Source organism: Glycine max, chromosome 15, assembly GCF_000004515.6.
Source record: "Glycine max cultivar Williams 82 chromosome 15, Glycine_max_v4.0, whole genome shotgun sequence".
In the NCBI taxonomy this organism is placed as follows: Eukaryota; Viridiplantae; Streptophyta; class Magnoliopsida; order Fabales; family Fabaceae; genus Glycine; species Glycine max.
Window position 1 is genome coordinate 3,670,442 of NC_038251.2, and position 26,478 is coordinate 3,696,919.

Consider the following 26,478-nt stretch of genomic DNA (forward strand, 5'->3'; position numbering starts at 1 on the left):
AAGATTTAATAAATATTCTAATGTTGTGTTGATTCATTTAGAATTAATTGAAAATATTGAGAATAATATTAAAAATATTAAATTACACAAAAAAGATGTATTTATAACAATTATTATGGTAAAAAAGAAGTTTTTCAAAATGAAAAAAGATTAAATCTTATCTAGTAAAATAATTGAGAATTACTAGTAATTTCAAGGATTTTGGTTAGGGTTTACGAGGAGAAGAAGATAACAGAACCAAAGGGTTTGGGAAGATGGGAAGAAGTAACGGTCGTAGGTCCCTTCAAGAAACACTCCGGCTCCAACTTGAGTCCTGCAAATCCAAATACTCCACCGCCGAAGAATATGCCAACTATCTCCGTTCTACTTACCCCCATTACCACCGAACCAAGCACTAAACCCTAATTCGTTTTGTTCAGGAAGCTCTTAATTCCACCGCAAAGCTTAATCACGCTCGCACACCCAAGCACTGCAAAAACGACGATGACGACGACGAAGGAAAGGCTCAAAGCGCGTCTCGAAAGCGGCGGAAGAAAATCGATAGGAGTGAGGAGACATTGCAGAGGATGGAAGCGTTGCACGTCCGAAGGAAGGTGCAGGGATCTTCCTCATCGTCCTCTGCTTCGGAGTGCGACGATGAAGATGAAGAGGGAACCGTGTCGACTTCGGAGGACACAATTTACGGGGAGAAGGTGGAGCCCGAGTTTGATTTGATGAAGACAACGCTGCGAAAGTCGTATACGCCGAAGAAGGTTGCCACGGAGGAAAAGAACGTTGAATTGGAGGTGGGGAATAGCAGTAAGGACACTCTTGTGAATGAGGAAATGGGGAATAGCAGTAAAGGAACTAGTACTCTTGTGAACGAAGAATGGAAAGAAGTGAAGGGTTCGTGTTGGGGTTCGGTTTCGAATGGGAAGGATGGACCGAGGTTTAAGGATTTGGGTGGGATGAAGGAGGTTTTGGAGGAACCGAAGAATGAAGTGATTGTGCCTTTGTTCCATCCCCAATTGCCTAGGCAGTTGGGAGTGAGGCCAATGGCTGGCATTTTGTTGCATGGACCACCTGGCTGTGGGAAGACTAAACTTGCTCATGCTATAGCAAATGAGACTGGTCTTCCTTTCTATCATATATCAGATCCTCTTGATACAAAGTCAGGTGATTGGTCAGAATTATCAATATATATTTTTTTCCCTCAAGTTCAAGAGTTACTATTCTAGATCAACCTTACAATTAGATGCCCTTCCTTATCTTTGTAAGTATTGAAAATTCTCTGATCAGTATTCAATAATTTGGTAGCTATATATTTAAATTCTCTTGATAAGTTTCATGTTCTATTTCTTAAAGTTGATCAATTGATTTTTGTCTTTTCCGTTTCAAGAAAAATATAGTAAGTTGTAAATCACAGGCTGATCACGTTCTTGGATTCGTTTATTTCAGAAGTTTGGGGTGAATCTTGAGACAGGATTTTTGCTTTATGGACCTCCTGGTTGTGGTAAAACACTGATTGCCAAAGCTGTTGTCAATGAGGCAGGGGCTAATTTTATTCATATTAAGGTCAGTCTAATACTCCACCCTTTTCTCATTAGTTTTGGTATTGTCTTGTTTTGAATAAATCACTTTTAAACAATTAAACTGCTTTTGTTGGATTTTTAGGGACCTGAACTTTTAAATAAATATGTTGGAGAAAGTGAGCTTCAAGTTTGTAAAATGTTTAGCCGTGCAAGGACATGTGCACCTTGCATACTTTTTTTTTCTGAGGTTTGTGGTTCTCTTCTTAATAATGTTGGTTAACTTGAATATGTTACCATGACATGGCAATTTGATTTAAAATTTGTGAACTATATAAATAAAATATTATTGTCTGAAATTTTTTTTCTTTGAAGGAACTATCCTGCACCACCATTACTGTTTATGTTGTGTTCCTTATTTCATTGTTAAGTAAATCAATCTCTTTCATTCTCACACATTAGTGCAGTGATCATTGTGTGTTTGGTGCTTAGTCAGTGAACAAGTTATGTGCAAGACCTATTTTGGTAACTGTTACTAATTTCCTTGATCTATGAATGGCTCAAACAAGTTCTTAGCACTCAATTTGTTTTAGAATGTTATATCAGTGTATAGTATTTACAATACAATGAGTGTTAAATTTACTTTTATGCCATTTTCAGATTGACACTTTGACAACCAAACGTGGTAAAGAAGGTGGTTGGGTTATTGAACGACTATTGAACCAGGTCAAATACATAGCCATTTTAGCTGATAACAACATGGAAAAATGACAGTTATATGAAATTGCAGTTGCTTGTTGGGTTAGATGGCGCAGAGGAACGAAGAGATGTTTTTGTGGTTGGTGCTACAAATAGGTACATTTTGTTCATCATATGTATTCTCTAATTAGTTATTTAACTTCACATCACACTGTATTCAAGTCAGTTTCTCATTTTGCAGGCCTGAGGTGATGGATCGTGCTGTACTACTACGGCCTGGTAGGTTTGGTAAACTTCTTTATGTTCCACTTCCAAGCCCAGATGAACGAGTTTTGATATTAAAGGCTCTTGCAAGGAAGGAGGCTGTTGATGCCTCTGTGGATTTGAGTGACATAGCCAAAATGGAAGCTTGTGAAAACCTAAGTGGCGCTGATCTTGCTGCATTGGTTTGTCTCTGCTCTTTATTGATGTTGTCTGTTTCATCCCTTTACCATTGTTGCATGTTGTGCATGTATGTGTATGGTTGTTTGATTCTGGGCGGGTACAAAGTACTACAACTACAAAGGTTGGACTATAGAAAAAGTGGTAGTCAGTTTGAGAGAGATACTGATTTTATGGACTATACAGATGAATGAAGCAGCAATGGCTGCTCTTGTTGAGAATTTGGACTCAATTGAGACAACTTGTGATACATTGACCATCAAGAGTCCAATCAAGAGACACCATTTTGAGGTAGCACTGAGTATAGTCTCTCCGTCTGTATCAGACAGGATATGGCTTATTCTGCTATATCTCTTTCACATGAAATATGATGCCTTGTGGTGAATAAATTAGTTTTAGAAATTTACAATGAAATTTATTTCGAATTTTGGAGCAGCAAAAGCAGTACTATCAGCACTTGTCAGAGGGCTTTAAAGCAACATGAGCAGCATGGCATTCGCTTTTTTATTTTAGCAGGTGACAACATACCAATGGGGGAAAGAAATCATTTATGTTAGCATCAAGTATTCGGAGGTTGTTTGGTTGAGATCAAATAAGAAGGAAAGAAAAAGAAATTTTTAAATTTTTGTGTGGGTCTCGCACCTTTATATTTTTACTTTAATTTAAATATTTCTTCTTTTTTCTCCTTCATTATTTTCTCTTCTCTCCAACCAAACAATCCGCTGAAGTATTTGCTTTTGTATGAGATGTACACGTTTCCTGCAACAGGATATAATTTTTGGCGATTGTTTATAATTTATGGTTCAGTTTATCTATCATAAGATTGCTTCTTTTTTTTTAAAACAGTGTTACTAGTCACTAGAATATCAATTATAGTGATGGCACATGTTGGATGCAGAGTTGAATTTGCAATGCGTTTTTCCTTGTGTATATACCATTTGGAAATAAAAAATATGGGAAACGTGTTGTGGCGCTTAGCTTTCCGGTTTTACTCAGTTTAAATACCACTCCTAGTTAGTTGTAATTACAAAGCAACACTTCACTACTAGTTTACATAAGGGTCGTTAGTTTACTCAAAAGATACAAGTAATCAGCTGTTGCGTTATAATTCTGCTGAATGCAGAATCTCGGCAGCAACAATATTTTTATGTGTTTGATTTACATTTCCAAAATCAACTCTACTTAGGAATGGACTCTAAGTTTTTTATTTTAAAGAACTTAAGTAATATTTTGAAAAAAATACAAGCAACTTGTTTTTTTTGGTGGAATCTTATTCTTCAGAAATTACCTTTGTGCACCACTTGAGTTGAGCTACATTATTTCCGACTAATAAAATAAAAACAAAAGTTTGAGTTGCATGAATCTATTTAACTAGGGAAGTTCTCCTTAATAGGCTTCGGTTACAATCAACATTAGTTATGACATCAATTTTACGTTTTACTTACAACAAAAAGAATTCAAATTTGACTAGTAGGAAGTACGGTTAAAAAAATAACAACGTCTGCACTTCTCATTGTTTTAACTTACCTCAATTCCATTCAAGTAACTGATGAATTGCTAAAAATTATTTTATAAACAACTCAATTGACCCTAACTCACTTTTTTTAAAAGAGAAGATAGTAGTTAAAAATGATTTTAAATAGTGGGGCTCACTAAAAGTTAGAGCAACAAGAACTTATTAAAATGGTGGTTTGCTGTATTAATGTCGGATTGCTCTTCAATGTTCATAATTAATTTGGAAAAGTCAAATGTCCACTCTATAGACGTAGGGAAGAGAAAAATAGAAATGAAAAAATGAAGAGAAAAAGTAAAAATGTGATGAGTGTTATGAAAAAAGATAAAAGAGAGCTAAAAAGAAAAATAAGGCAAAAAAATATGAAAGAAATGTATATTATAATTAGTCAATTATTATTTATTTATTCAATTGCTTTATTTTTTGCGTGTATATACACTATTTTTGAGGTGTCAAATGCACTTTATTCTTTTTAAATGTCTTTTTAGTTACATAATTTAAGGTTAGAATACCAAACCAAACTCAATTTTTTTTTTATATAAATTCTTTTAACACGACTCTTTTGTAATGTAAATTAACTAGGTTGCAAATTTCTTAGTTGTTTGTTCATCACACAAACTTTGTGATAACAACGGATTAGGTTGCATTTCCTAGTGGAATGCCTCTATTTAGAGGGAAAAGGGGAGAACAACAACGCATGAGAGAGAGCGCAGTTGCATTTTGAAAAACTTTCCTACTTGGCACCAAAATGAGCTGATAATGTATCAAATCCAAAGTTCAAATGGTTCAGTTTAAGCTTATGACAATGGAAGCTCTTCTATCCAAATACTTTCCTTTCTATAACCTATCTGAAGGCTCAATCTCTGCCACAGAATCCTTAGCAGTCATAGCATCAATTCTCATATTACTTTGCTTCTGTTTCAGATCTTCAAGTATCTACCTTCTTGACTATGTTTGTTATATGCCTCCTGATAATCTGCGCCTTCCTTACTCTCATATTGTAGAACACTTTGAATTGTGCAATTTTGACCCTGAACTCATAGGCTTTGAATTGAAAGTATTGGAAAGATCCGGTATTGGCGTGGAGGCTTGTGTGCCAGAATCAGTTCATGAGCTCCCTCCGGATGATTCCATGAAGCGTGCACAGGCAGAAGTTGAATCGGTTCTATTCAGAATTGTCAAAGACCTCCTTTCAAAACACAAAGTGCATCCTAAAAGCATTGATATCCTTGTGTCAAACTGTAGCCTATTCTGTCCTACACCATCCATTACATCAATGATCATTAACAAGTTCGGATTCCGGAGCAACGTAAAGAGTGTCAACCTGAGTGGAATGGGTTGCAGTGCTGGATTGCTGTCAATAAACTTGGCCAAAGATCTGCTGAGAGTTCACAAAAACTCATTGGCTTTAGTTCTTAGCATGGAGGCTGTGGCTCCAAATGGCTACAGAGGTAATACCAAGTCCAAGCTTATTGCCAATGTATTGTTTCGGATGGGGGGAGCAGCCATTTTACTATCTAACAAAAAACAACACAAGCCGGTGGCCAAGTACAAGCTTGAGCATCTTGTGAGAACCCACATGGGATCAAATGACAAAGCATATCAGTCTGTTTATCAGGAACCTGATGAAGATGAGATTGTGGGTGTTTCCCTCTCACGGTCACTTCTAAGTGTAGCTGCTTCAGCTTTGAGGACCAATATAACAGACTTAGGCCCTCTTGTCTTGCCCTATTCCGAGCAGCTGCGCTATGGATGGTCAGTGATTTCCAGGAAAATGTGGGCAAGGGGGAACAAGGAAATGTATGTTCCAAATTTCAGGAAGGCTTTTGAGCATTTCTGCATACATGCTGGTGGTAAGTCAGTCGTAGATGCCATAGAGGAGAGTCTGAAGCTGCACAAGAAAGACGGTGAAGCCTCAAGGATGGCATTATACAGATTTGGCAATACTTCATCTTCTTCTGTGTGGTATGAGCTCTGCTATTTGGAGGCAAAAGGAAGAGTAAAGAAAGGAGACAGGGTCTGGCAAATTGCCTTTGGAAGTGGATTCAAGTGTAACAGTGCAGTCTGGAAGTGCCTCTCTGATATTGATCCTAATGTAAGGAATGCATGGTCAGATAGAATCCATTTGTATCCAGTTGAGATACCTGTGTTTGACTGTTGAAGTTGTACTAGTAGGTTTAAGAAGCATTAGCAGGTCCACAGGAAAAAAAAGTCATTGAATATTACCACTCACTTTCTGTTTCCCCCTGTAAAATAACTTGCTAATTCCATACGAATGTGCAAGGTAAATTACAAACTTTTAACCATCTGTTTTTTTTTTTGTAAAAAAAAAAAAGCAAAATAAAGATTATATTACATAAAGGGTACCCCAACCGATTATACGTCTGCTTTATTTATTTGATTTTAAGTGTAAATCTTGTTAATGCGTGTTCTTTATGGTACCTGTTAAAGAATAAAATGATATAAAATTATTAAATAAAAAATACAAATATTTAATGTCTTGAAAATTTGAAACATTTAATACTTGCAAGGAAAGTATGAATTGCCGTTTGTGATAGAGATACCACCGGCAACCAGATATTGCCAATTAACATTTTTTAAATTTTTTTTTTGGGTGGGGTTGGAGGATAAAAGGTTTACTACTTGTTAATGCGAGGGAAAATTAGGAAACGATGGTTAACGGCCATAAGTATTTCGACGAGGTTGCAACAATTTGCAAAACAAGACAAGTTATATTGACCAGAACTTAAATTAAAAAATTAAAGGATCAAATAATTACTACTCGACGCGATATATTTACATCTGTTATAATACACTCATCAATCCACACCACAAGAACTTGGATGTGGATAGGCTATTTATCACAATCGAAAAATTTTAAGGGGAAAAAAAATTAAGAGATGCAATGTACCATTGAGCTAGGGAGGGACTAAGGGGCATCAAGAAAGGTCATCTAGCATTATCTCCTCAATTGTAGAGTTTTGCATGCTTTAACCAGTGAGATTTTTGTGTTTTAACTTTACTTGTTGCTTGGACAAAACCTCAGCAATGAGCTGACGACCAAATAAGTGTGCATTCTTGAGGATGAAATTCCTTGTTGATGAATCAACAGCGTAACCTTGGCCTGTCATCCATTGTAGTAAGTGTAGAAGCAAGTCCTTCTTTTCAGGCTGATCTAAATAGCGTGACACAGCCATCGCAAATAAATCCTGTCAAGAGAAAGAAACCCTCCCCCGAAAGAATATGATTAATTTTGGAGTAAAAAAAACTCAAACCAAGCTCAAGAATTTCTGAAAATCTTAGAACTTTTCGACCTAGTTGTTCACAAATTAAATCAGTTATTCTAGTTTATTCAAACCGTCAAAAAGTAATAAAGTTTAATTTAGGATTTTTGCATTGTAATGGCATGATCTTTTGTTTTAGAAGTTCTTTAGGTTGGATGTGATTATTGAAAAGAAAAAAAATAAATAAAGAAAACAAGCCATGAATTAAATGTCATTCTAAAAACATTATTCGAATTGTTATACTACCAAGCACCTGATGAAGCTTGTGTTAGGTAATCCATGCTTTCACAAACAAAATTACTCACACTCACAGAGGATTAGGATTGCGAGAACACACACAAAGATTACATCGTAAGAAAAATAATGACAAACACAAGAATTTAACGTGGTCCGACACCTCTTGCCTATGTCTACGGAACTGTCTCAACAGATTTCACTATCATAAAAATGATTACAAGAATGTAACCAACTTCAAATAGTATATCACTCAACAAATCCGAGTATTTTACTTAATGGTTACAAGAAATGATAACACTCTCATACAAAGACAATTTTCTCTCAACAAAGAGATTTTGTTTCACAATTTCTCTTCTTACACACACCCTCGTTTCTCCATTAAATTTTTTCTCTATTTATAATGAAGATGGTCACCAACTATAATAAATAAGTTTTCTTAGAAGTTGAAATAAAAACAACTTTCAATGCATCTATTCAACTAAGGTTCATCTAGTAAAATGCAATGTTACTCCCCTACTTCCTAAAGGCCTGTTCGACGGCTAAGATATATTATATATCCTATCTTATTGTAAACAACTTTTTACAGATACACTATATATTAAATAAACTTGGTATCTTAAATTTCAACTATCTAAATTTTGTCTTCAAATGATCATTGGGCATGGCCCAATAAGCCAACAATTGTAGTTTTAAAAATTAGTTTTGGGTCATCCCAATCATATATAATATTTTTAAATTTTATACTTTAAAATCAGTAATAAATCATAAATTATTAAATTAAAATAATGATATTTTATATTAATCTAAGTTACTATTGTAAAATACCTTTACTTTTATTTTTAGAAGTTTATTCATACTATTTAAATAATAGAAATTAGATTGATCTTCCGCCTGGTTATTAATGAAACCATAATTTATATCAAAATGGAGTATAAAAATTGATCCAATTAAAGTACCCAATCAAATTAAGACATTGTAAAATGCCCATATAGTGTTTGATGTTACGTGAATTATACATAGTGCATTATTTATTTACCGGTTAGGTACAGTAGAGGTAAGATTTACCTAATATAAAAGGAATACGATAAAAGGAAGGACGCATGTTGGCGTCCACAGAACAGAATCAGAATCAAGTTCTGCGGTGGCCTTTTGTCCTTTGGTGATCGCGCTTATCACTTTGGTGCCACTCCTTAGTCTTTGCATTGCATGAGATTTCATTTTATACATTAATTTAACTTTATTGAAAAGAAAAGAGAATTTATTTAAACTTTAAAGGGTAGTGGGTTTAATTATATTTGAAAGTGACTTAGTGACAACTAATATAATTATTTGATAAACGACGAAAATAAGAATAAGACATGGCAAGCAGACAAGATCATTACACAACACAACACACTGTGTCTGAGTGTGTGATGGTTGAGGTGTCTCCATTTCAGGTTGTTCACTCTAGCCATATATAATTGGTACAAATACAAGGAGGGGCAGTATATTTATTTACATACATGCATATATACTAGTGGAAATTTATTTATGCTAAATATCTGAAACTTTACTAATTAAATGTGTTTGACGACCAAAAAACTCTTTGAAAAAGAATCTAGCTACGTGATATTCGATATATGAGGAATCCTGAAACTTTGCTTGATTAAATTTTTATGGTGGCACATGGCAGGGTAGTTGTCGGCTTGAGAATGGATAAAAGCATATCTGACAAGGATCAGGGAGCTCTTGTAGAAGGTTTTGATTTTTGTTTGCCAGAGGTTTTGATTCATGGGTGGTTCTTCTGAGTTTGAGACAGAGTTGTACTTTGGACAGATATATAAAATACTGATCTTCACTCCTTCCTTCCAAGGTCAGTTAAGTCATTCCTGTTAAATTTAATGTGGTGTATCATTGTTATGCATTACATATAAGGATTCATCACATCAATCAATAATTGATTCTTTTATTGGATTATTGAGCTAACCCAGTTGGCATTTCTGGTTGAATATTGGTTTACTCATTTTGTGCAAATAGGAAATGCAAGTGGGTTTATTTAAATTCTACATTATCCTTTTCTTTAAGGAGAAGATTGGATTTTTTTTACTTCTGATTTAGTGTTTCTGGACTGGATCTGATTATATTTAATTTTTTCTCTATCAGTTGAACTCCAAGTGGTTTATTCATATACGATTGTAACACAAACTTAATACATACATGTTTTTAGTTTCTAACCAACATTCATGTATGGTTTGTCTTTTCTTTTCTTTCACTTGATTCATATTTATTATGAAATTGATGAATGAAAGAATTTAGACTCTTTTTTTTTTTCATTTTTGTTTAGTAATTTTACTCTTCTGATACCATATACAGAAAAAATCCATGGGTTTAAGGGCTTTCATTGATGCAGTGATAGTAAATGGGTTAACCGGATATTCGTTCTAATTTACAAATAAACATCATCTACAGATGTAATGCGTTGAAGATAGGAAAGTTTATAGATTGTACATTGTTATATGCTGTTGATAATGATATGCTGGATGCGTGGGATTTTAAATGTAGCATTCATTTATATCATCAAGCTAGTTGTTGTAATTGTGGTGAGGGGCTTAAGTAGTAGTTTTTATAAGTTAACAGATTAAAATTTTAGTGCCACCAATGTATAAAAAGAAGAAAGAAAAAGAAAAAGCTAGTTGCTCTAATCAAGAAGGTGACATGATAAATATATGCTTGCCTACTTTCGACGAAATCAATTCACCTTGAACCTTTTTTGCTGTAGAACTAGAATCTAGTTGTGAGAAACCTTGATATTGAGATTTCGGTTAGGAGTCCAGAAATTTCTTGAGTACTTGTTACTATAATTAGGGTGGGGTTTAAATTCAATAAAACTGTGAGCAGAGCAAGCTCTGTCATTCCACCTGAGATGAAGTATATATGAAAAATCTATAATCCATAAAGAAGAAACAAAGAAAACATTATACAATGTTATGTAATTGAGATTCTCTGAAGTTTTTATTCAAACTGCATGAAATCTTAGCCACAGAAAACGTTTCATTTTATATGAAAATGAAAATTATAAATATAATGCAACAAATATAAAGCATTAGATGTACAACTGTACCATCTTGCAGCTATTTTAAAACTCTAGAGGATCAGAATCTAAAGATATGAGAGAATAGAAGACCCAGATTATGTAAGATTTCTCTCTCTGATAAAAGCATTTCCCTCTATTATCTTAAAGCGATTTTCTGTAAAGGCTGTTGAAAAGAAAACTCAGATTTTGTAATTAGCATGTGAAACTTTACTTTTCTACTAATTGAAACAAATTCATACTTCATGATCCTCTTCTTTAATTTACCAGACAGAATTTTCAAGTCTGTACTGTACAGGCACATCACTAGCCTCACAAACTTCCTCTTGGAAGTCCATGTTTTCCTTGATTTCATTTGAATATGAAATTAACAATTTGTACTAGAGGAAAAGTTTTTTTTGGTAATTTGTAGGAAGACTTCAGAAAGCATTTTCAGTAAAAGGAAAGCTACTTAATTCTCCCTTTTAACAAGTCCTCTTACTACAACTTTTTCTTCCCTAGCGTTGAGATTCACTATGATGTTTGCGTATGCCCCAGAGTTCATCATTGGCAATAACGTTGTAAGGCTGGTGAAAGGGGAGATGGATTTCCTTATCACAGAACTGAGTGACATGTTTAACCTTTAAATAAAAAAGTGATCTAGATCAGAGAAAGGCTGCAGTTCATGGAAGATAGTGGAAGGTAAAATTCATGCAAACTCATTCTCTGCAGCATTCAATTTCTTGTATTCTGTATTTAATAATCTTTTGAGTGTTACTTTACTGTAAGCTTGTACTATGATTTTACTGTTTGTTGTAAATTGTAGGTTTGATGAGAAGTCCTTTTCAAATGGGGATGTCTACATAGGTATGATCAAGGGCATAGTGCCTCATGACAAGGGAAAGTACACATGGTCAGATGGAACGGTATATGAGGGCGATTGGGAAGGCGAGAAAATGACAGGAAAGGGACTGATTGTGTGGTCATCAGGAGCACAATATGAGGGTGAAATCTCTGGAGGTTACCTACATGGTTATGGAACACTTACAACATCTGCTGGGTGCATTTATAGAGGAGGATGGAGGATGAATGCTCAGCATGGGATTGGACGGAAGCAGTATTCCAATTCTGATGTTTTTGAGGGTTTATGGAAAGAAGGAGTTCCTGAAGGGAGTGGCAGGTATACTTGGAATAATGGAAATATGTATGTTGGGAATTGGAAAAACGGGAAAATATATGGTCGAGGGGTTATGAAGTGGGTTAATGGTGATACTTTTGATGGTTTATGGTTAAATGGGCTTATGCATGGAACAGGAGTTTATAGATTTGGAGATGGGGGCCTTTATATTGGGACATGGAATAAAGGCTTAAAGGATGGAAAAGGAGTATTCTATCCTGCAGGTAGTAAACATCCATCCTTAAAAAAGTTGCATAGCCCTCGTGATAGTGATCATAACGGTTTCTTGTTGAATGTAGAAAAACAAGAGGCTCCAAAAGCCAGAGTTAAGCGTAGCCTTTCTGAAAACATGCCGGTCATTAGTAGATTCAAAAGTTTCCGTCAAATATCTCACAGGACTTCATCATTGAAAATAAATTTGATCCGTAGTGATTCTGCTCAAGATTGTGTATGTCATGATTCTTCTCTTACATTATCCAATGCGTTGGATGGAGATCAATCTGAGGCATCGGGTGAAAGTACTTTGGTTTATGAAAGGGAATATGTACAAGGAGTTCTAATTATGGAGAGAATTTGTGAGTGCTCTGAGTCATCACGTGAAAAGAAACAGCAAAATAAGTTTAGTGTGAAGCAAGTAAAGAAGAGTTCATGTTTGGACATTTTTGAAGGCCGGCGAAGCTATTATCTTAAGCTTAATTTGCAGCTTGGCATCAGGTAAAATAATTTACTAAATGTTTACAGTGACCCCTTCTAAATTATTTTTGGAAAAATTGATAGTTATGTTAACATTAATAGTTGTCGATATTACCATACTTTCAAGTACCTTATTGTTTTGGAATCATGGCCACTGCTGCAGTTTGTAGAAAGTTACTTGGCTCATGATTTAGACGGATCAAAGTCTCAGCTGAGAAAAGTTCAATGATACCTACCTACTTGCTGTTTGATTCATAAATTAAATATAAAGGAATACTTGCTGTTTGTTGTTCACAGTTCTGTTTGATATTTAGGGATGGATAGAAGATGTAAGTAGGTTAAAGTACAGGCATTCATAAAGATAATACAGCTAACTGATTGTCTGTTTTCACAGTTGTTTCGGTCATTATATTGAAAAACTTACTGCTAACTGAAGAAATGTTGGCATCCTCTTCTCTGTAAACCAGTATTTGTGTTATAGAAATATTTCTATTTGTTGAGATCTCTGATGAGGTTGGAAAAAAAATCACTCCAGGAAAGTTTAAATTTAGTTTGTGATATGGCTCAAGTATTTTAGCACACGTATTATAGTATGCATATATTCACGTCATATTTTGAATGCTAATGTGGTCTATAGAAGCTAAACTAACATAAGGATTGTGTCTTGTTGTGTTTGGCATTGTGTGCCATATGGTGTTTTGGGTTGACTTAATTTAGATAAATCCTCAGGTATACCGTTGGCAAAATTACACCAGTGCCTGCACGCGAAGTTCGATCATCTGATTTTGGGGATCGAGCAAGAATAAGGATGTACTTCCCAAGGGCTGGTTCAAAGCTTACTCCTCCGCATAGTTCAATAAACTTCTACTGGAAAGATTATTGCCCTATGGTCTTCAGGTATTTATTAACTTAATGTATACCATGCTTTTATAACTAAGAAATTTAGAGAAAAATACTTTTAAGTAACCATGGTGATACAGAATGTCAACAAGTTATGCTGGATAATGAGTTATGATTATAGTGGCATCCATGTTGTGCCAAAATAGGAAAACCTAGCCAGGATGATGCTTAGAAGCAGAGGGCTTTTTCTGATCCATGCATTAGTAGAATCCAACTTTAAAGGTCTCATGCACGTGATTAATTCATGCCCCCTCCAGTAATGCACATGCAGCTTTGCAGATACCTTGGTCTTTTCTTCTTTCTTTGCATAATTAGTAATTACACAACCATATATTTCCAGGAATTTGAGAGAGATGTTCAAGTTAGATGCTGCAGAGTACATGATGTCCATTTGTGGAGATAGTGGTCTAAGGGACTTGTCTTCTCCCGGAAAAAGTGGCAGCATTTTCTATCTTTCTAAAGATGATAGATTTGTGATAAAGACTGTGAATAAATCTGAACTAAAGGTTTGTAGTCCCTTCATTATTATACTTATGAACATGGATTAGTTTCTAAAACACATTAAAAGCTTTCCCTCTTGCCTTTTACATGTATTGGTCTTGTTAGTAATTAGTATCAGCCAGCTTCGATTGATTAAAGTTTTGTACCTATTAAAAAATAATAACAAAGAAGGATGTCACACATTGTTATATACATATGCTTCTTTTCTTGTAGGTTCTGCTCAGTATGCTTCCTAAATATTACCGTCATGTAGGAGATCATGAAAATACTCTTATAACAAAATTCTTCGGGCTCCATCGGATAACATTAAGAGGTGGAAAAAAGGTATCACCTGTTATGTTTCTTGAGCTTCTTTCTCTTTTCTTTCAAATTGAAATGAATATATATTTCCTTATTTTGTTTACCAGGTGCGTTTTGTGGTCATGGGGAATGTGTTTTGCACAGAACTACAAATCCACCGCCGATATGATCTGAAAGGGTCTAAACAAGGAAGATATACAAACAATGATAAAATCAATTGCAACACAACATTGAAAGATCTTGATCTAAAATATGAGTTTCACATGGATAAAAAATTGCGAGAATCCCTACTCAAGTAAGTTGCTCCTAACCCTAAACCACTTACATTAGTGACAAGCATGCAATGCTTTAGTTTGTATAATTGGTGAATATTTGTTGATAAATTTCATGGGTATTACTTCAATGTTCTTCTAGATTGAATTATCCATATATTGCCTCATAGCATAGCATGGTTTATGTTAATTTGTTCTTTCCTATTGGAAATTCATAACCAAGTTATTCTTAAGTGTTTTTATCTAAGGAATCTACTAAGCAATACTAGTAAATCTTTAGCCTTAGTGAATCAATAATACTGGTCACAATATTGTAAGATTGAACTATTAGTATTACAATTCAGAATTTATCATGCTCCTTCATTGTTCATCAGTTAGAGTCCACAAATATCTAGAATATGATGTCACTAATGTAACATATAGGGATTTCATTTGTCTGGTTGATAGAAGTATTTCTGAAGTAACATAATCTTCTAGTCACTTCATATGTTTCAAATTGTAACCATTCAAAGAAAACAGAAGTTTGTGTAAGATTGGCAAACTTCTCTGTGTGATTAAAAGAGGTGATGCATTAGAATTTAGCATGGAAAAATTATCCAAAGGTGCCACTTTTTTCAGTGAACTCTATTTAATTTGTCAGTGGAGAATCTATTGCATGGTGAAATTTCCAATTCATATTGAATAATTACTAATTAATTCTACCTTATATGGATATCAATAACTAGTTCACGTCTCTCAAAATCAAATACTAACATGGATCTTGGCATGTGTTGGTACTGAGTTGTTATTACTTAGCTTGGGTGTAATGGTGTATGTGCTGTAAAAAATGTATCATGGCAAATTGACAATTGCATTCAACATCCCATTAACTGCATAGTTGGTAAATTGACCTTCTAATCATAACCAGAAATTGATTTTCTGGTGAAGGCAAATTTCCCTAGATTGCAAGTTCTTGGAGTCTCAGCATATAATTGATTACAGCCTTCTGTTGGGATTACATTTCCGAGCTCCAGAGAATATGAAGGCCTTCGTGGAACATCATGAATCAGTGCAGCGTCAGGAGAGTTTACCTTCTGGAGATGGTAAATACCTCCACTGATGCAAGTTGTTTAAAATATGATATGCAATTTTTTATGAATTAAAGAGCGAGCTATATTTTGGTATAAATCTTGGTAAATTGACATCTTACACGCATAAACTTTTTATTTAGTTATAATTCTATAGAATGTAAATATGACATTGAGATTGTCTGGAATATTCTGCAATGTACAAAAATGTTGTTCTAATGCCAAATCAGTATAAGATTAGGCATGGACATTAACTTGAGACTTATATTTTAAATATTGTTTTTTTCATGAATTAAATAAGACACCTAGCATCCCACACAATTGTTTACACAACAGCAGTTATAACCTTTATTTCTCAACTTATCCCCCTCTGTGGTATAGGTGGACTCAAATCACTAGAAAAGAATTGACCAACTGAACTTTCTATTGCCTTCCTAATTGTGAACTTAGTTGTCTATCGAATAAAGGTTGTTTCTTTTTGTTGAATGCCCTGTTTGGAAAGGAAACCAAAACAATTGTGTTTATTGATTGTGCATGTACTTTGTATTTGCGGCCACCTCTTGCCTGAGTACGTGATCATTAATTGAGAATTTATTTATGTGAAGGACCAATTATCTCTTAAAAAGTTAAAGATCGGAGAAGGTCTAGGAATGGTTTTATATCTCTTAAAAATGTTTGAAATAAAGGTTGGTTTCAAACAATATATTGATTACTCCAGCCTCATTCAATCCATTCGTATTAGAATTCCTTGCTTTCAACCTTTGATTTTACATCAGTGCAGATGCACTTTATTAGATCTTGCACTCCATATCTTTTGTTTTCTCTAGTGTTGACTAAGATGTGAATAAAAGGTTTAGGATACCCCCAGCAGCATAAAATTGACCTTAGGGAACGGAACATTGCTGTTATTGCTAATATGCTCTTTATCATTTGTGGAGCATATTAAAGAAATTACACAATGAAAAGAAGGAATAACTACTTCTCCATGTTCCCGAATATTATTTATCAATGAATTAATGACTATTGAGGTGCTTGTCTATGTGCTAAGCATCTTTAGTGTGCATTTTTTTTCTTACCTTGTCTGATATCTCTTCTCGATCGTGAGTACTCACTTATAGGTAATCTTGTATCTTTTACTGTATAAAGTTCACTATAAATTGATTCTCATTCTTTTATTTCTACATTTGGACCTCAGTTTCTTTCTTTTTTTAATAGATGTCTCACTATTAAGTATTTTTCATCTTGCTTTGCTTCCACTATGTACTCAAAGAAGGGCAGCTCTTGATTCTTCCTAAAGGCTTGCTGTTAGTTTCCCATGAACCGAGTATAGTCAACACGGCTCCTGGACCCCACATTAGAGGGAACACATTGAGAGCATACTCCATGGGTGATAATGAAGTTGATCTTCTACTTCCCGGTATTGCAAGGTTAGTTTCTATGATTCTGTCAAACCGGTTTCTCTTGTGCAGAAGTGAATAGACTTACATATTATGGTTGTTTCTATTTCAAGGGAATCTTAAACCTGCCCCTTTACATGGATTTTCTTCCATCATAGTATGTAATTCAGATCCTCATATTTAATATGCTATACTTCCCAAGTACTAGAACTAAAAAAATTACTTACGTATATTCCAGCTAATTAACGAGAGGTAATAGTATCAATAACAAATGTTATGACCACCAACATGGTGTGACATGGTTGACAGATAGCCTTGTCACTCAACTCAAGCATGTGGTTAGGAATTTGATCCCTAGGTTTGTTTGTATAAAAAAAAAATCTATTGGGAGAGATTGGTCCCTTAGGTGAACCTCAATATCTTAAGTCGAGAATACCCTTGGGTTAAACCAAAAAAGAAATGCTATGACATCCACGAGCTTAATTCAGGACAAGTTGGACATGCATGCCATAGGCTAGCTGTTTGTCATTTTGTTTTGGATTTTAGTCATATGTGTGACCGTGTAAGTGCTCGTTACTATTTTGTCACTCAGGTTGCGGGTGCAGCTTGGAGTAAACATGCCAGCTCAAGCTACTCGCAGGCTTCAGGAGGATAAGGATAAGGTGGAGGCAAAAGAAGTAGAGCTTTTTGAGGTATATGATGTTGTCCTCTACATGGGCGTAATTGATATATTGCAGAACTATAATCTGAGAAAGAAAATTGAGCATGCATACAAATCGCTGCAATTTGACCCTATGACAATATCAGTAGTTGAACCCAAGATTTATGATGAACGTTTCATCAAATTTTTAGAGGAAAAAGTTTTCCCCAAGACCCCCTGATTTTATTTTTCTCCCATACGTCACTTCTTGGCTTAATCCATCTATGTAATTATTTGTTTCAAATCAAAGGAAGATTGTTTTTTTTACACCCTCAGTCTCATCCCATGCACTACATAGTTTCTTTCCACATAATTCTCCCATAATTCCAACCAGGGGAAACACAGGCATGACACATTTTTATTGTGTTATTACACAAAAAATTAATCTACGACAATAATTTCTAATTACAATCCCTGAATTCTTTTTAATGAATGACACACTCAAGATAAAAATAAATAAAAAAATCAAACTGGATAACATAACTAAAAATAAAAATAATTAATTGTCATAGGAAAACTACAATAATCTTGACTTTGAAAAAAATATTCTCCCTCCCCCTTTTTTCATAAGTTCTCGTTGGCAATGACAGTTTTCAGAGCTACACATTTCATGAAAGGAGTGTGACTTCATAATCAGACTATTCATATATTGATCGATTGTTATTTACTTGTTTCTTCTCGGCATATTGACATCTTATTTAACATTTATTTTTAGACTTTTAGTCTATATATGCTTAGTTTTTTTTTTTCTTTTTTGGACAAGGGAACCAAATTTCGTTCAAAATTTTGAGGACATCCATCTTAGAATGAATTTGGAAGAATTGAGAAAGGATAGAAACACACTCAAATACACACTCGTGAGAGATTTACTAGATATGACGTGAGACTCAATTTTTTTTTATAATTTTTAATATATTTTAATTCTCTACAAGAATTTATTTATCTTATAACATTAACATGTGTAAATGTTTTAAAGAGCTTATGGGAATAACATATGATATGTTGATTAATTGTTTTCAACTTGTTTTAATAAGCTTTATATGATAACTTATATTTAAAAGTAACTTATATCTTATTATAAGTGTTTCTATGATAAACACTTATTTAATAAATGTTTAATTAAGTTGTTTACTCAAATGCCAGTTTAGTATATTTACACAAGAGAATCTGTAAAAGGAATGCATATCACCAATGAATATTAAACAATTTCTCAAACTGCTTCTAAATTTTGTATAACAGTATTCTTAGTTTTTTTTTTCCTAAGACCATCGATGTTTGGATACTACATTGAGCATTTAATTAATTTAGATTAAATCGGGTAGGAATTTTAGTAGTGATTTGAGTTAATATAATGAAAATGGGAAGTATTAAAACTCTGCGTTGTTACATTTAAGATGCAAAATCAAGAATTCCCACTTAAAGAAGCTTGTGACTAGGATTTTTCGCAATCTAAAATTAAAATGGTAAGGTGCAGTTAATATAAAAAATAATTTTACGATTAAATAATTTTAAATTAAACACATTTTCTATTTGTGTGCATGTGATATTATTTCAGTGGAAGAAGGGGCCCAAACCATTTAGCATGTGATATATGTGTCTGTTCTGTAGCAAACTCCATAAAATCATATGATCGATATAATTCAAATTTACGTAAAAGTTCACAAAATTGATCTAAATATGAATTTTAATTTTTAACACATTTTTTTTCTTTGTAATTCTCTTTATTTTTCCATTATAGCATCATTTATCTCATCTCACACATTTTCTCACTTTCTTTTTTATTCCTCTCTTGTCTCTACTAATTTCACACCCACCGTAGAGCTGAGAACAAACATTATTCTTAAATATGTAGTACCCCTTTCTGCAAAGCTCGTTACCAATAATATATAAACTATCGAATACATATGAAACGCATCTCGATGCAGAATTCAAAATTAGTAATAAAGGCACCGAAAGAAATTAAATCATACAACCATTTGAATAAGAAAACTTGCAAATGAAACGCTTTCTGGACTAGTTTTATATACTTACAGCCCAACCGTAATATAATATTGGCAATCCAAGGAGCAATCTCGGGGTTTAGGGAGACCCAACATTAAGAGATAGATTATTTATATAATGTTTCTTATAATAAAATATTTTCTATTTGTCTCATCTCATTAATTATTTTATCTCATATTTTTCTTTTTATTCTTAGTTTTTCTTTATTGTAAAATAAGTTTTGTAAATTTATTGAATAAGTATTATTTCTCATATGGTATCCTGAACTTACTATGAAGGAAGTTAGTTTGGAAAACAAAATGACATGTTTTTTCCTTTAAAATACAACTCTTTAATTATAACACTAAAGTGTATTTAAATTAACGTTAACAAAATTGAGTTTATAGTTTATCATTGACCAACATATGAAATTTATGATGTATTAGGATGAAGGCTAATCAAATTAATTTTGATTAAAATTAAAATCAAATTAATTTTGTTTAATTAAATTTAAAATGATGTAATTTATATGTAGATATTTTTATTATAAAAGGAAGTTAGTTAGTAAAAATGTAATTTTTTTTAAGTGGACGTAAAAGTTATTTAAAGTTAGTTCAAAATTGTAAATCAAAAATCAATTCCGTGATACTAAATATGGAAAGATTTACCTAATTAAAATCACATTAATTATGATTCAAGAGAATTTAATGTGAAACCAAACCCTGCATTTGATGAATTCGTGTCAATAATTGGGTGAAATGATTTGATAGCATTCGGCAATTCTATGAAACTAGAACTTCTTTTGAAAGATTGTAGTGATCTATGTAATACTATCCTTCTCCAATTCTTTTTAAAAAAGAAAAGAAAAAGAAAGGCTAAGGCCACAATTGCATATATATTATTGTTTGTGCAAAAAGATCCAAACATTTGAATTTTTAGATTAGAAATGGCCTGAAAAAAAGAATCAGATACAGTAATTAATAAGAAATGATTACACAATTATCACGTGGTATGTCTCAGCTTCCTCTATTTATTGGAAGCACGAATAGGCATATGTATAGCTCAGGTAATCCGTACGTCAAAGCTAAAATAAAGTGAAACAAAAATGTAAAATGTGTATATATACTTCACTTCTTTGGTTTGAATTCTATAAACATTGAAAAAATTGGAAGACCATGGTGATAAATACATGCATTCATTTCGAAAAGAATCACATTCACAGTTTTCATCACCGTATAAGATTAAAAAAAAAAAGCAAGAAGTAAATTGATCTTTCTTTTCTTTTCCACAACTTTTTCCACCTAAAAGGCCTGCTTTCTGAACCTGCATTCAGAGAGGAATAAAAAAGTACCTGCATCTTCTGCAAGGTAACAACATCCTTGTGATCGATGATGTACCTCGCGGCTCATGCTCATGGACTTGAAACAAAGAATTCCATGTGCAACATCACATTATGATATGATATTATTCCATTTTTAATGGTTAAATTTAACTTTCCAAACATATTAATTAATTTGGTTATTTTTGGGATGAGACACAAGTTCACACAAGACTCACTGTTTAAGTGAACTACAATGAATGTAAGTTTATAGCCGCTTTACTTATAATGTGATTTTATCTTACAAAATTATAACGAAATCCATAAAAAAGTAAAAGTGATTATTTGTTACTTAACTTTCATTATGAAAAATGAAAAATCGATTGATTTTTTCTAATCATGAATCTATTTTAAACACACGTTAGTCTAGTTTGAGATACTGATGAATGAATAATCTATCTTTATAGTCCAGGCATGCATGTTAATGGCGTAATTAATTGAAGGCTTGAAGTTCAGTCAATATAAGATGCTAATTAATTGGCAGAATATATGTTGGTCTGATGGTCTCACGTGATTAACTTAATTTTGTTGAAGGATGGATTAATTGGTCATTATGATCATTATGAAGGTTCAATATATATTGTTGGTCATTATAGTCGAGATTTTCCTACGTAGTACATATCCCCCATATTCAAGCTTTGAAAGAGCAACGAAGCCAATAAAAGATTGGTAAACCACATAGGCAATAAGGCAAATAAATTTATATAAATTTTGGCTACCTAGGTTTTGGAGATAATAAGATCCATAATAAAAAAAATCAATATGTGAGACAGAAAAATAAAAAATAAAAAATTCAACAACAAACAAAAACTGAATCATGTTTAGGAAATTTGTATAAAGGTTTTAAAGTGTGGTTGTGATTCTTGACATTGTGGATAAATATGACCGATGATGTCACCACAAGATGCAATCGCCAACAAGGCTTGATATTGTGATTGAAATTGATGTTACTGACATTTTTTAAAATGTTGGTAGAAATAACAATTTTCCAAGCCCAACCACCACCACCACCACCCTCCCTCTCTTGCCTCTTATTGAAAGAAACAAGCAAGAAAAACGATGAGGGGATAATTAACCAACAAATGAAAGGAAATGTATATATTATGTCGCCCATTTTGTTATGTTTTAATTTAGATCCATTGATCTTAACTTCATGCATCTTCTCAGCACTTTTCTCTGGTCACAAACTAAAATAATACTACAAATTAATAATTATGAAAAGATGTATGTGAAGAAGTATTGTATAGAGAAAGGAAATATATGTTATTACCTGAAAAAAATGAAGCCAGCTACTTGGACTGAAACTTGACAGGAAGTAAAGATGGTTACGAATCTCAAACCCTAAAGATGCTACAGCTGGGAAACCTATATACTGACAAAATACAAAATTTCAAAGTTCCTTGGGTTTCTCAACGCATATTATTTAACTTAAAAAAAACTAATATCAATCACTCACTAATCATAATCCAAGAAAAATATAAAGATTTTGGAGCCTGATCCTTTTAGCACAAATCTCAAGTCTCAACCGTTAAATTAACTCACGAGAGAGGTGTTGAAAGAAATGAAGATATATAAGTATAATGGAGCCATAAGAAAGATGACAAACAAAGCACCAACTACAAGGTCAAAGGCATCTTGTTCAACAGAGTTTTTGACAAATGTTTCAAGTTTTGTCCCATGCAATGTCTGAATTTACAAACACAAACAAGAGGAATGTTAACTTCATCATTGACAAGTAGGCACTATCACAAGAGTCTTGTTTTGGCATCACCTTAATTAATTACCACCATAAGCCATCCATGGGAGAAGATCTCTAGAGAGAGAGAGAGAGATAAGGTTTACGGGAATGAAGCCTGGTCCGAGAAAGCCTCAAAATCCAACCTTTAAAGCTTTCTTTGTTTCAAGGGATCAAAGAGATCGAAACCCATAAATTAAAGCTTCAAAGATGAACAAAATTAAGACCATGCATAGTTACCTCGAGCCAAACAACATTCCCATCAACCCCAATCTCTCATTTCGAACCATATCTGAGAAAGATGAAAGAACAATATATAAAACCATGCATGTATAACTTTCGATCTGAACCAAATTTTCTTCTCTGCAAGGGAAGAAACCCTTGGTTCTCTCAGCACAAACCCGAGTTTGAGAGAGAGAGAGAGAGGAAAATGGATACAGAACGTAAGCTAAAGCAAGCAGTGATAGAGAAAGAGAAAGAGACAGCAAAAGCACAGGAGACTCTCACCCATATATATAAAACCTAACCTTTTTATTTTTATTTTTATAACCCAATTAATGTCTCTCTCTTCTAATTATTTTCATCACATAACATAACACATCCCCTGCATCCATAAGCCATAAGAAATGTGAAATCATCATATCATATTATATTTTTATACAAAACCTAACCCATCCATATGCATGCATCCAGTTGGCATCAGTGATATGCAGCGGGCGAAGGAAAGATTAACAATTAATTGTTGTTAATTAAGGAGGCGTGATTAAGGGCTCACGTTGCCTCTATTGGCTCGTGTGATCAACGCTCTCTTTCTTGACGGTCATCTCTCACTCTTTAATTAATTACTTTCGCATCTTTTATAAATATTCTGTGAGAATATACAGCCAAAGTTAATGTGAAAGAATACTAGAGATAAACTTTACTCCTTATATTTTCATGATTGTGTCATGACTACATGAGAAAATATTTATCAAATTACATCCCTACTTATTTAGGATCGCATAATACTATATCACCGAATCTCAGATATTTAAAATTTCGATCTTGTCATTAAAACTTGAGTGCCAAACTTTCTCTTTTCCCTTTTCAAAGTAATTTATGTATTCTATACCATAATTTCAAAAGGTATATATACATATTGTTATAGGTGTTTAATACATAAATGCAATTCTCTTAAAAAAATACATAAATGCAAAGTTTTTTTTTTTGCCTGTTTTTAGAATTAAAATACATAAATGCAAAGTTTTTTTTTTTTTGGCCTGTTTTTAGAATTTTTAATTTGATGCGTGTACTATGTAATTATCTAAAAAAAACAATAAGCCTTACATGTTATAAAGAAGAGGAAAAGAGGAAAGGAAGAAAAAAATTAAAAAAAACAAAATACATTATACGTTGTAGGAGATCCAATTGTTGAATTCAACTAAAGGGACTGTATTATGCATTTCAAAGTACATGAATGTAGAAATTAAATTTATTTTGTGTACAATATGTTACAGTATAATTAATATAATTTTTATTACTGTATAATATTCATAAATTATATTAGCTTTACTCATGTATTCTTTCAAATCTTAAAAAAGATATGAATAGTGTTTATTTATTATTAATTAATAATTGTCTAAAAAGAACATGATTAATATTTGATATTGTTAATTATTATATGCCAAATAAAATATATTTCAAGGTGAAAATTATAAAATTCTAAAAATAATCAACTAAAGGGACTGTATATGATACATTTCAAAGTACATGAATGTAAGAAACTAATTTTATTTTGTGTGCAATATATCACAGTATAATATTCATAAATTTTATTAGCTATACTCATATATTCTTACAAATCTTAAAAAAATTGAATAATATTTATTTATTGTTAATTAATATTTTTCTAAAAAGAACATAATTAATATTTGATATTTTTAATTATTACATGCAAAATAAATTGTATTTTTAAAATATTCTAAAAGTAGTCATAGTTGAATTTGTTACTATATTTATATGAATATAGAAGCGAATAATACTATATTAGATTTCCCCGCTTTATAAAAAAATAAAATCACCGTTTTTTTTAGTAGAATATTTAATGTTTGATGCTTATATGCATAAAAAATCAAATACTATATGCATTCAAGATAAAAGTGTTCAATTATAATGTAAGATACAAAATGTGCATAAATTTAAAAGTTGAATGATAAAATGAGTGGAAAAAAAATTAAATGATAGAATGTGTGAAACAGTTGATTGATAAAATATGAAAAAATTAAAAAAATGATAGTAAAATATGTAACTTAATTTCCTTACCACAATGCCATATAAAAATTGGTTTATTTAGAAAAAAATAGCATATCAATATAATATTAATTATCACTTAATATTGTCATATCATCATGTAATGTCATATCATTAATACACATCAACATTCAATTAATTTTATTAGAATATCAACAAATGGAGTGAAAAAAAATATATACAATTTGATGACAATATACAAATAAAACAGTTGGATAATAAAATGTATAATTAAGTGTTTTAATAAAGATAACATTATATATATATGTAAAATAACCAATTTTAATTGTGTGACATATAGTGAAGATTCATTAAGTGATAACCTAATGCTCCATTAGTTTGTCACAATATCAACATTTTGTTAGTTTGTCACAATAGTATTATACAAACAAAAGAGAGAAAAAAGTGATAAATTTAAATTTGAAATATAATGTATAATAAGATGAAATGACCATAGACATAAAAGATAATATTATATAAATTGTTATGTGTGTATCACATTTCTTTTTCTTTCACAACTAAACAAGAAAAATTGTATATTTTATTTTCTTTTGCTCGACTTAATTTTTCTTTTCCTATTTTTCTCTTGAAACAAAAAGCGTAGATGATAAACAAAAGGAATTGAGGAATAGTTTAAAAAAGTAATTTATGTTTTTATGATATGATAAAAAAAAATTTAAATAGAGACTTTTTTATTTTTGTTCATTAAATTATCCACCTAGTATATAAAAAATTGATTAAAAAATAAGATAAATATTAATAACACACTAAAGAAGATCTGAGGATGGAAGTTTTAATGTAATAATGAGTCTCGTGTGAACTTTATCCAATAATATGATAATAAAATAAGTATTGAAAAAAAAATTAAAAATATAATACTACTGTTTTCTTTCTTTCATCGTATTCATCATCCAAATATAAAGCATCACAATCGGACTCATTATAAAATATCATTCTTAGTATAGATTTCTCCTAATAATTTATAAATTAAAGAAAATCCAATGTACTAATAATCTTAAATTTTCGAATAAAGAAGAGTATAATTAATTTGTGGGAAAATAAGATGAGTTCGAGACTAATCAATGTTCTTAGGATATTAATTAAGAAATTAAAAAAAATTATTATAAAAATCATAAAAGAAGTAAAAAAATTATAAATAACATAATTTTATACCTTTCAATAAATTTTTTTTGTTTATTAACAAATGTCTCAATGAAAATAATTAATAACTAATATCTGTAGGCATTGATTACATAATTAAAAAATATTTATTATATAAATCATAAAAAAAACATAATTTTTCATCTAATAAAAATATTTATTTAAGCAATACTAAACTTTTGAGGTTAGCATTTGTG

The 26,478-nt window shown here is 32.2% G+C and overlaps 3 protein-coding genes and 1 non-coding gene across 8 annotated transcripts; 3 read left to right on the forward strand and 1 right to left on the reverse strand.

Annotated features, from left to right (window-relative positions):
* The first annotated feature begins 205 nt into the window (after nt 1-205).
* LOC100800513 (cell division control protein 48 homolog C) lies at nt 206-3,466 on the forward strand. Its single transcript, XM_041010093.1, is given in 6 exon segments — nt 206-1,211; nt 1,438-1,554; nt 1,654-1,758; nt 2,169-2,234; nt 2,299-2,363; nt 2,449-3,466. Coding segments are annotated over 6 exon segments (1,704 nt in total). The 5' UTR covers nt 206-254; the 3' UTR covers nt 2,843-3,466.
* A 1,267-nt stretch (nt 3,467-4,733) lies between these two features.
* LOC100801055 (3-ketoacyl-CoA synthase 7) lies at nt 4,734-6,345 on the forward strand. Its single transcript, XM_003547003.5, has one exon. It carries the CDS (start codon nt 4,943-4,945, stop codon nt 6,320-6,322), a length of 1,380 nt encoding a protein of 459 aa, XP_003547051.2. The 5' UTR covers nt 4,734-4,942; the 3' UTR covers nt 6,323-6,345.
* A 2,697-nt stretch (nt 6,346-9,042) lies between these two features.
* LOC100801603 (phosphatidylinositol 4-phosphate 5-kinase 7) lies at nt 9,043-18,005 on the forward strand. Of its 5 annotated transcripts, none has more exons than XM_006597257.3 (11): nt 9,043-9,118; nt 9,355-9,534; nt 11,290-11,433; nt 11,558-12,622; nt 13,331-13,498; nt 13,842-14,007; nt 14,216-14,326; nt 14,410-14,597; nt 15,502-15,656; nt 16,912-17,068; nt 17,631-18,005. In XM_006597257.3, exons 3-11 carry the CDS (start codon nt 11,417-11,419, stop codon nt 17,917-17,919), a joined length of 2,316 nt encoding a protein of 771 aa, XP_006597320.1. In that variant the 5' UTR covers nt 9,043-9,118; nt 9,355-9,534; nt 11,290-11,416; the 3' UTR covers nt 17,920-18,005. The 5 variants fall into 5 exon arrangements, with proteins under 5 accessions (XP_006597320.1, XP_006597319.1, XP_006597318.1 ...); XM_006597256.3 differs by lacking the exon at nt 9,043-9,118 and adding an exon at nt 10,793-10,854 and having other exon boundaries at nt 9,180-9,534; nt 11,254-11,433; XM_006597255.3 differs by lacking the exon at nt 9,043-9,118 and adding an exon at nt 10,793-10,854 and having other exon boundaries at nt 9,180-9,534.
* A 4,926-nt stretch (nt 18,006-22,931) lies between these two features.
* On the reverse strand, nt 22,932-23,099 carry MIR166J (microRNA MIR166j). The gene has a single exon (NR_048877.1). It is a non-coding gene; the product is annotated as a microRNA MIR166j (primary transcript).
* Nucleotides 23,100-26,478: the final 3,379 nt, after the last annotated feature.